Source organism: Cotesia glomerata, linkage group LG5, assembly GCF_020080835.1.
Source record: "Cotesia glomerata isolate CgM1 linkage group LG5, MPM_Cglom_v2.3, whole genome shotgun sequence".
Lineage (NCBI taxonomy): Eukaryota > Metazoa > Arthropoda > Insecta > Hymenoptera > Braconidae > Cotesia > Cotesia glomerata.
Genome location: NC_058162.1, coordinates 24,855,336 through 24,866,297, shown reverse-complemented (window position 1 = coordinate 24,866,297; position 10,962 = coordinate 24,855,336). Strand labels below are relative to the sequence as shown.

The 10,962-nt window shown below is 27.8% G+C and overlaps 1 protein-coding gene across 3 annotated transcripts; it reads left to right on the top strand.

Moving 5' to 3' along the window:
* Positions 1 to 4: 4 nt before the first annotated feature.
* LOC123265597 (zinc finger protein 239-like) lies at positions 5 to 5,567 on the top strand. Of its 3 annotated transcripts, none has more exons than XM_044729390.1 (4): positions 5 to 298; positions 880 to 1,045; positions 4,666 to 4,779; positions 4,981 to 5,567. In XM_044729390.1, the coding sequence occupies exons 1-4, from the start codon at positions 236 to 238 to the stop codon at positions 5,526 to 5,528; spliced, it is 891 nt and encodes a 296-aa protein (XP_044585325.1). In that variant the 5' UTR covers positions 5 to 235; the 3' UTR covers positions 5,529 to 5,567. The 3 variants fall into 3 exon arrangements, with proteins under 3 accessions (XP_044585325.1, XP_044585324.1, XP_044585326.1); XM_044729389.1 differs by having other exon boundaries at positions 8 to 298; positions 4,666 to 4,791; XM_044729391.1 differs by having other exon boundaries at positions 10 to 298; positions 880 to 1,018; positions 4,666 to 4,791.
* The last annotated feature ends 5,395 nt before the right edge of the window (positions 5,568 to 10,962 follow it).

The window sequence follows — 10,962 nt, the reverse complement described above, 5'->3', positions numbered from 1 at the left end:
AGTCAAAAATCTTAAAATTAAACTATAGTAAATATACAGCTATAGTTTATAATTATATTGTTGTCGCTCCTGTTATATATAAACTGTTTTTGTTTACATCAGACAAATTCCAGAACATAATCTTAAAAAAAATGTTTAACACGGGATTAAAAATCGATGAAAATAAATAAATTAATTATTGTACTTGTCTCACATTTTTTATAAAAAATTATTTAAGAAATTTAAGTTAATAAAAATGGAGATAAATAATTCTTCGTTCGAAATGGTAATTATAAAAGTGGAAAAATTCGACTCTGAGGTAAGATATTTTTTTAGATAGAAATTTTTTAATAACTTTAATGATACTGAAATCAGATGACAGTTGATTGAAATTTTTGCAAAGACAATTAATTTAGCAGATATTTAATAATTTTTAGAATTTCCTTAACAAATAATAAATTATGGCTGAAAGAATAAGAAAAAAATATTGACATGTAGAAGTTTTAAAAAATGATAATTGCAATTTTTCAGAAAGAATTTGTTTATTAAATAAAATTAAAAAATTATCAAGTGACTGCTGACTTCAATGTCATATTTTTGCAATAAAGCAATTATGAAAAAAAAAAAAATATTTCTAAAAATTTGCACTCACGATTTTTTAAAATTTTTTCATGTGGAATTTTTGTTATAATAATTTATTTGACAATAATAGACTTAGCCGACGTTTATAATTTTCTGTTTTTTTTTTTTTTTTTTAATTATTAAATTCGAACCAAAAAATATTTTTAAAAAATTGCACGTATAGGTTTTTCAAGTTTTTTACAATTGAAATTTTTTTTTTAATTTTTTGTAATAATTTTTACAATAAAAAAAATTCTAAAACTAGACACATAATTTCAGGGTTGGCTGAACAGTGAAGGTGCAGGCGATAATCTTGTAAGAAAAGATTATAATTGCGAGTACCCGATTGATGTTAAAAAAATTAAATCAGAAGAACTTGAAAGTCCATTACACCCAAAATACATTTGTGATAAACCTGGTTTGATATTAAATTACAATTATTTTTGTTAAGTACCCTTATTCAAAAAAAGATTTAAAACGGTTCAACCCATGCAAAATGTATATCTATATATTTGTCGAGTTAAATCGTTTTTAATCGCTTTGAGCCATTTTAAATCGTTTTAAGGTAGTTGTAGCGTGATAGGCATTTCAACAGAAAATTATGAAATTTTTTTTATTGAAAGATAAATTAATATAAACCCGTGCAAAAAAAAATTTGTTTCATTATGAATTTCATTGTGAATTTGATAATGAAATTCAGATTTTGAAACAAATATGAGTTTGATAATGAATTAGCTATAAAAATCCTCTAATTTTCTATTGCAGCTGAATCTAACAGCTAACCAACAGCTGAAATCTAATAATTTAATGGGTTATTTTTAAAAACTTACTTGTCACTTTAAACAAGTGATAAGTACATTATAAAAATCGTATATTTCCAGCTTTGAAGAAGATTCAAAATTGTTGAATCTAAAGAAATTAAGACAACGAAGAGGAGTAATTCATGATGAATTTGATGATAATGATTATCAATTTAGTACGAGAGTCATATTGAATTAATTATTTTATTTATTTTATTTATTTATTTAATTTAAATGCCAAGGCACTAGCCGAATGGCAAATGGTACAAAAATAGCAGATAAAAAGTACATGTAGCAATATAAACAGATCTATATAAATAAATTGACAAGTTTAGAAATATAACTATTTAAACATAACATACAATTTGAAGATAAGAATAATGAAATCAACTAATATCGCTTAAAAATAAATAAGAGTGAAGTAAATAAAGGAGAATAAAAATTTTTAATTAGGATAATAGTTGATGAACGATAAATGATAAATGATAAATCTCGGACTTGGATTTGAATTTAAAATTTGGGATTTAAAGTTTGAATTTAAAACACAGCCAATAGCACTAGTTTAGTGATTTGAATCATCTTCAGTTATGCCAGGTATCCAGTTCTCCTTTAGCTCAAGACCACGGAAAAATTCATATGCTTTTATCTTGAAAGTATCAATGCTAAGTGCATTGATGACATCAGTTGGTAATTCTTGCCAAAGACGAATTGATGAGATTAAAAATGAATGCTCATAGGGAGACAGTTGAAAAATTCGGGATTATAAATGCAACATTATTATGTTTAGCCGCCAAACGCTCAGAACGTCTAATGTCAGATGGTTCATCGATGAACAAGTTTCTGAGGAAACTAGGTTCACCAGTGCTAAAAAGTTTATATAAGAAGCACGCCAAGAGGTAACATCGCTTTGATTTAACTGTAAGCCATTGTAGGGAGTGTCTGTGAGGAGTGATATGTTCATCACGCTTTAAGTTGAAGATGAACCTTATACCGTTGTTTATCAGACGTTGCAACTTATAATCAAGCCTTTTAGGAATATCTATCAACACCAATGAACAATAGTCAATGATTGGAATAATCATTGCTGTAACCAATAATTTTCGGGTTGAAGTAGATAATGAATTCTTCTTATGCTTGAGGCTATTTAGAGTACTGTAGACCTTACGAGAAATATGAGAAACGTGAAGGTCCCAGGAGAGATTTGCTGATAAATGAACACCCAAATGTTTAGTTGAGCTTACATAAGGGATCACGTTGCCATCAACAATAATTTGAGGAAGATCACAATCCTCGAGAAGCTTTAATTTTCTACTGCTACCTAGAATCATGAATTATAAGATAAATATGTTTTATTTTGTAATTGTATTTTTTGTTTTTTCCCCCAAAATTACAAAAAAAAAAAAAAAAAAAAAACTATTTTATTTAACTTAGAGGAAATGTATTACTAATTTAACAGTAATCAACAAAAATCATGGAACCATATAAAAATTAATACTTGATTGATAATAAATTTATCATAAAAAGGTTATAAATTTTATATTAATTTGATCTTACCTTAATACTTGATTCATAATAAGTTTATTATAAATCATAAATAATTATCATAAATAAATAAATAAATAAATAAACTTAATTTAATAATGCAGAATGAACTATATTTTTTAGTTTATTTCTTTTTTAAATTATTCAATAAATAAATTTTCTTTTGTAATAGCACAAACAACGAACTGTAAACAATAGATATATATTTTTAAAAATAAATTTTAAATCTTGTTAACGCTTACATAAGAGTCACAAATAATTTTTTTTTAAATAGATTTATTATCATCAAATTCATCATGAATTACTCCTCTTCGTTGTCTTAATTTCTTTAGATTCAACAATTTTGAATCTTCTTCAAAGCTGGAAATATACGATTTTTATAATGTACTTATCACTTGTTTAAAGTGACAAGTAAGTTTTTAAAAATAACCCATTAAATTATTAGATTTCAGCTGTTGGTTAGCTGTTAGATTCAGCTGCAATAGAAAATTAGAGGATTTTTATAGCTAATTCATTATCAAAATCATATTTGTTTCAAAATCTGAATTTCATTATCAAATTCACAATGAAATTCATAATGAAACAAATTTTTTTTTGCACGGGAATGTAATTTATATTCTCAAATGAAAGCTCTTGATGAGTATAACATCGGGATGAGCTTATATTTTTAAAACTGTCAATAGTTAAAAAAGTACAGTGCAATTTAACAAAAGTCGTTAATTTAATAAAGTAAAATTTTATTTATTTATTCATAGTTTACAAGTCGCGGCAGTCACACAGTGACTACAAGGTTGCAAGTTTTATTTAATTTAATTTTTCTTTCTATGATTTATAATCTTTATTACATTTAGAGTATTTTAAAAGATTTTACCGTGATATATTTTGTAAGCATATACTCGAAGTGTTTTTTGTAATATGAGCTAAGTATGAAAACTAAGAATTATCTTCATTCTATATTCATTTCAGTTCTCTAAAGAGGTTCACCCAGAAAAGTCACAATATAATATTTTTCTGAGAGTTCGTAAAAATAATTTCAAATTAAATAAAAAAAATTAGTTTCATTAATATTAAATTAACCTTATTTTTATTTATAAATAAATTTGTTAATAAATTCTTAAATTACATTACATTCTTAAATTAATTATATTCTTAAATTACATTTATATTAATATTATTATATTAATATATTAATAATTCACTACCAAAATTTCAGATCAATTGACCGCACCGTTTTTGAGTAATTAATTTTCGAAATTGTATCTTTACGTAGAGGTATAGAGATGGTAAAGTTAGTATGAAATCTTCCGTACCACTCGAGTGGGCCAAAGATTTCATACTAACTTTATCATCTCTCTATACCGCTACGTGTAAAAGATGCAATTTCAAAATTTAATTACTCAAAAACGGTGCGGTCAATTGATCTGAAATTTTGGTAGTGAATTATTAATATATTTATCTTTCAATAAAAAATTTCATAATTTTCTGTTGAAATGCCTATCACGCTACAACTACCTTAAATCTTTTTATTTATTTAATAAAGGTAAATTAATTTTGAGCGTGAAAATTATTTATCTCACCAAATAAATAATTAAAAAAAAAAAATTACTATAATAAATTTTTTAAAATTGATAATCAATTTATTTGTTAAAAAAAAAAAAACTTAAAAATCATCAATATTGGTTTTAATATGATCATAAAACTGACAATAAATCTATAATTTTAGATTTAATAAGAAAAGAAAATGAGGATCCTGATCAAATTTCTAGAAAAGAAGAATTTCCAATTGATATTAATTTACTAAAAACAGAAGATATTTCTCTGGCTCCAGAAGACATTGGTAATAAGTCTGGTATGACTTTTAAATATTAAAAATTAATAAAACTTCAATTTTTATACAGCTTACAATTTTTTAATTTTATTTTACCTAAAAAAAATTTTTTTTTTAATTTTGAGCTGTCTAATAAATTAAAAATAACAAAAATTTGCAATTTTTTTTTTTACTATTAATCTTTATCTCTAAAATTAATACTTTTTTTAGAGTTAATCAACGCAGAAGACTACATGCAAATATACCCCGAAAAAAAACCTTACAAGTGCGACGTATGCTCCCATAATTTCCGTCAGAAGAAACAGATCCGCATTCACATGCAAATTCACCTCCGAGAGCAACCTTACTCCTGTGACATTTGCTTTGCTACCTTCAACCTGAAAGGAAATTTAAGCACACATCTAAAAATCCACGAGGACAAACATCCTCACACTTGCAATATTTGTTCCGCCCAATTCAAAACTGAGCGGCTTCACGACAAGCACTTGCAAAATCATAATAAAAAATCAAGTACTTGTTACTTTTGTTACTCAAAATTCGGAAGTCAGAAACTTCTGAAGGATCACATGCGGATTCACGTGGCTGAAAATATTCGAACTTGCGATGTTTGTCACTCGAAGTTCAGCACTACCAGCAGTTTGAAACAGCATATTAGAATTCATACCGGGGAAAAACCACATCAGTGTGACGTTTGTGAGAAGAGATTCACTGCTAGGTCTAATTATATGAGACACATGAAGACTCATAGTATAAAATAAAAAGTTATTCAGTAATAATAAATATGTAAATATGTAATATCTAAATCAGTTGGTTTGTTTCAAAATAGAGTACTAATTATTTAGATTTTTCTTAATTATTCTTGTTAAAATAGAATAATAATTAAGAAATGACCTTGTATCTTGTGAACTATTGACATTTTTTAAAATATAAGCTCATCTCGATGTTACACTCATCGAGACCTTTCATTTGAGTACCCACATCAATTTTTCATATATTTTATATATTTCACAAATACCATATATATGAAATATATAAAAAATGCAATGTGGGTACTTAAATAAAAGGTCTTGATGAGTGTAACATCGAAATGAGTTTATATCTTTAAAAATGTCAATAGTTCACAAGATGAAGTCATTTTTAAATTATTGACATTTTTTAAGATATAAACTCATTTCGATGTTACACTCATCAAGACCTTTCATTTATGTACCCACATCAATTTTTCATATATTTTATATATTTATATATTTCACAAATACCATATATATAAAATATATAAAAAATGCAAAGTGGGTACTTAAATGAAAGGTCTTGATGAGTTTAACATCGAAATGAGTTTATATCTTAAAAGATGTCAATAATTTAAAAATGACTTTTTATCTTGTGAACTATTGACATTTTTAAAGATATAAGCTCATCCCGATGTTACACTCATCGAGACTTTTCATTTGAGTACCCACATAAATTTTTCATATATTTTATATATTTATATATTTCACAAATACCATATGTATGAAATATATAAAAAATGCAATGTGGGTACTTAAATAAAAGGTCTTGATGAGTGTAACATCGAAATGAGTTTATACCTTAAAAAATGTCAATAATTTAAAAATGACTTTTTTCTTGTGAACTATTGATATTTTTAAAGATATAAGCTCATCCCGATGTTACACTCATCGAGACCTTTCATTTAAGTACCCACATCAATTTTTCATATATTTTATATATTCATATATTTCACAAATACCATATATATGAAATATATAAAAAATGCAATGTGGGTACTTAAATAAAAGGTCTTGATGAGTGTAACATCGAAATGAGTTTATATATTTAAAAATGTCAATAGTTCACAAGATAAAAAGTAATTTTTAAATTATTGACATTTTTTAAGATATAAACTCATCCCGATGTTACACTCATCGAGACCTTTCATTTGAGTACCCACATAAATTTTTCATATATTTTATATATTTATATATTTCACAAATACCATATATATAAAATATATAAAAAATGCCTTGTGGGTACTTAAATGAAAAGGTTCGATGAGTGTAACATCGAAATGAGTTTATATCTTAAAAAATGTCAGTAATTAAAAAATGACTTTTTATCTTGTTAACTATTGAAATTTTTAAAGATATAAGCTCATCCCGATGTTACACTCATCGAGACCTTTCATTTAAGTACCCACATCAATTTTTCGTATATTTATATAACATATATGTAAATATGAAAAATATATCAAAATGCATGTGGGTACTCAAATGAAAGCTCTTGATAAGTGTAACTTAGCGATGAGCTTATATCTTTAAAGACGTCAATATTTAAGAAAGTACAGTGTAATTTAACCAAATTTATTATTTAATAAAGCAAAATTTCATTTATTTATAGTTCACAAGTCACGACAGTCACATAGTGACTGCAAGGTTGCTAGTTTAAAGTATTAAATAATTCAGATAAATTTTTACAGTTACTGTATTAAAAAAAAAAAAGCTGAAATGTAAAATTCTATAAAAAATAAGTTAGTAATAATTGTAAATTATTCATTAGATACTAATATTTTTCCACCAATTTGTTAATTAAATTAGAAATAATTGCTTACATTTAAGAATAACTTTTTTGTACATTTTGTATAAATTTACTCGACTAAAATAATGTATCTATTTTTTTTTGTATACATGAATACATTACGTTAGCTTCGATGTATTTTATTTTTCCATTTATGAATGAATGAGAAGTCATATTTTCTATTCAGCGCCTTGTTGAAAGTATTCATAAAGGAATTTATTTATAAATAGATAAGTATAAGTAGACTTTTTGTTAGTTGTTTGAATGAATTAATTTACATATAAGTAGAACAGCTTATGACCATAAATTCAATAATTAATTTACTTTGTAAATTATTATTTATGAAAAAATTTCTTTGGTAAGGTAAAAGCCCTAATAGATGATCATATACTGGTACGTGATCATCTATTGGAGCTTTGACCTTACCACAGGTGTCAAATTTTTCATAAAAAGCTTTACTTTATTAACGTAGTTGATTTTCTTATTGAAGTCGCATTGAAGAAAGAGAAACAGAGATAATTTTTAAAAGTTTTTTTTTATTAATTATCATTATTACATGCTTAGAATCTACACTTTTAAGGAAGTCCTTTCGCTCCAGTTGAGTCACAACAATTGTAGTAGTCAATATTCAATAAATTAAAATAAAAAACCCATAAAAATTCCTAAAGTTAAAAAATAAATAGTATATCGCGTTACTGATGCCATAAGGGCGTATCCCGAAAAAAATACCCTTAAATAGGCATAAGGGCGTATAAAAAATATTTTTCCGGGAATCGACGTAGTTATGCCTGAAACGGGCAGAAATGCAAAAAAAAATTTTTGGTACGCCCTTATGGCACCCATAGTACCTACCGGGAGCCATAAGGGCGTACAAAAAAATATTTTTTTCGGGAAACAACGTATTTTTACTTGAAACGCGCAGAAATGACAAAAAAAAATTTTTCTCAAATTTGAAATTTTTTGCTACGCCCTTATGGCACCCATAGTACCTACCGGGAGCCATTAGGGCGTACAAAAAAATTTTTTTTCGGGAAACAACGTATTTTTACTTGAAATGCGTAGAAATGACGAAAAAAAAATTTTTTTTAATTTGAATTTTTTTTTGGTACGCCCTTATGGCCCCCAGGGGCACTCCGGGTGCCATAAGGGCGTACCGAAAAATTTCAAATTTGAAAAAAATTTTTTTTCGTCATTTCTACGCGTTTCAAGTAAAAATACTTTGTTTCCCCAAGAAAAAATTTTTTGGTACGCCTTTATGGCTTCCGGTAGGTACCCTGGGTGCCATAAGGGCGTACCAAATTTTTTTTTTGCATTTCTGCCCGTTTTAGGCATAACTACAGTTATGCCTTATAAATACAGTGATTGATAAGGAACTCTTCTTTATCGACCACTGGAGCATTAGGCCCCTCTCCTAGTGTGCAGAGATCCCTCGCGCTAGCCAACGCTGACTAAAGTGGTCACCCATTCAAGTTGTTGCTTAAATGTGTAATCGCCCAAGTCAGACGTGTGCCGCCCGGCTATCTCTGCCACTTCCAGAGGCTGGCAACGTAACGTAACGCACATATTTTTAATTATAATCACTGAAAAATATTGGTGCGTGCTGGGATCGAACCCGGGTCCCACTCTTTCGAAAAGCGAGCACCGAGCCGACCAGGCCATTGCCAGCCTCTTACTTATAATCTACTAATATATCAAATTTAATTAAATTTTGAACGGTAAATCTCTTCACTGATTAACAGGGTAGCTTGTAACTCAAGAAAAAAATTTTATAATAAGGAAAAAAAATTTTTTTTGAGCTCGATTAAAATTCTTAGTTATAAAAAAAAATTTCTTGGCTTACGAATTTTTTCTCTTGTCGCAAGAAATTTTTTATTATTTTTTTCCTTATTGTAATTTTAAATATCAGCATAAAGCACTAAGACTATAAAAAAAATTAGGAAAACGGTTGACCCTGAAGGCCATCCCTGCAACTTCCCGCTAATTCCATACCTGGGCGCTTAAAATTGCATTTACAACGTTTTTGAGCTCTTCGAGCTCAAAAATACAATTTATATGTTGTTTTAAGCTCTTCGAGCTCAAAAAGATAACTTTTCTATGCTTTTGAGCTTTTCAAGCTCAAAAGTTTTATAGAAGGTTGATAAAACACTATTTTTTGAGTTTTTAAACCGCAATAATTCTTGAATGAATGAACCGATTTTCACGCGGTTGGCGGCATTCGACGTAGTTTTTTAAGCCTTATGAAAAATTTTTAAGTTTATATCGATCAAACTAGAAATTTTGGAGTAATTCCGAAAAATCACTTTTTTGGGTTTTCTTTCCTGCACGATATCTCTCGAACGAATAAACCGATTTTGACCGGATTAGCGGCGATTGACGTGGTTTTTCAAGGTTAAAAGCTGATTAGTTTTTTAAGTTGATCGATGAAGCCGTTCAAAAGTTATTCCAAAAAAACCACTTTTGAAAAAATTTTTTTTTAGTTTTTTTTAGATTTTTCGAAATCTATCGGTCCGAATCGATCCAAATTGTATCCAAAATACAGTCGACAAAGATTTGAGTATTTATCATTTTAATACCGGAGATTTTAATACTAATAATTTTAGTTCATTTGTTTTTTCCTAATTATAATAATATTTAAAATTGTGATATGTTTGAATAATGGTCTAAAGTAAAAAAAAAAAAATAGCTGTTTTATGCTTTTGAGCTCTTCGAGCTCAAAAGTCTTATCAAAGTTCGATGAAACACAATTTTTATAATTTTCAAACTGTTATAATTTTCGAATGAATCAACCGATTTTCACGTGGTTGGCGACAATCGATGTACTTTTTTGAGCTCTATTAAAAAAGTAGCTATTTTAAGCTTTTGAGCTCTTCGAGCTCAAAAGTCTTATCAAAATTTGATAAAACACGATTTATTCCATTTTCAAACTGCTATAACTTTTGAATGAATGAACCGATTTTCACGCGGTTGGCGGCAATCGACGCAGTTTTTGAAGCTCCATGAAAAATTTTCAACTTTAAATCGATCGAGCCATGAATTTCGAAGTTATTACAAAAAAAACACTTTTTTCGATTTTTTTCGACAACGATATCTCACGAACGCATCAACCGATTCTAACGTTTTTGGTGGCGATCGATGGGGGTTTTCAAGGTTAAGAGCTGAGTAGATTTTGAGACCGATCGGTTCAGCCAATTCGGAGATATTTAAAAAAAATTAAAAAAAAACAACTTTTTTTTTCACTTTTTTTGGATTTTCTCGAAATCTATCAGTCCGAATCGGTTCAAATTTTCAGGAAATCTAAGTTTAGTGAAGCCCTTTCGAATGCCACCAACCGCGATGAAATCGGTCAAGTCGTTCAAAAGTTACAAGAGGTTTACACACACACACACACACACACACACACACACACACACACACACACACACACACACACACACACACACACACACATACAGACGTACGGACATCATCGTAAAAATAGTCAGGGAAGCTTCCTGTGACCTTCAAACGTCGAGATTTGATGAAAACTCGATTTTTGTAAAACGGGGTGAAAACAATAACTTCCCGATTTTTGAAAATCTGAGATTTTTAGCGGGAAGTTAAAAATCCAAAGTCTTTTAA

Coding starts and splice junctions, on each gene's coding strand:
- LOC123265597 (XM_044729389.1), top strand. CDS start 236: ATGGAGATAAATAATTCTTCGTTCGAAATGGTAATTATAAAAGTGGAA. Junction 299..879: donor TGGAAAAATTCGACTCTGAG/GTAAGATATTTT, acceptor ACATAATTTCAG/GGTTGGCTGAACAGTGAAGG. Junction 4,792..4,980: donor AGACATTGGTAATAAGTCTG/GTATGACTTTTA, acceptor TACTTTTTTTAG/AGTTAATCAACGCAGAAGAC.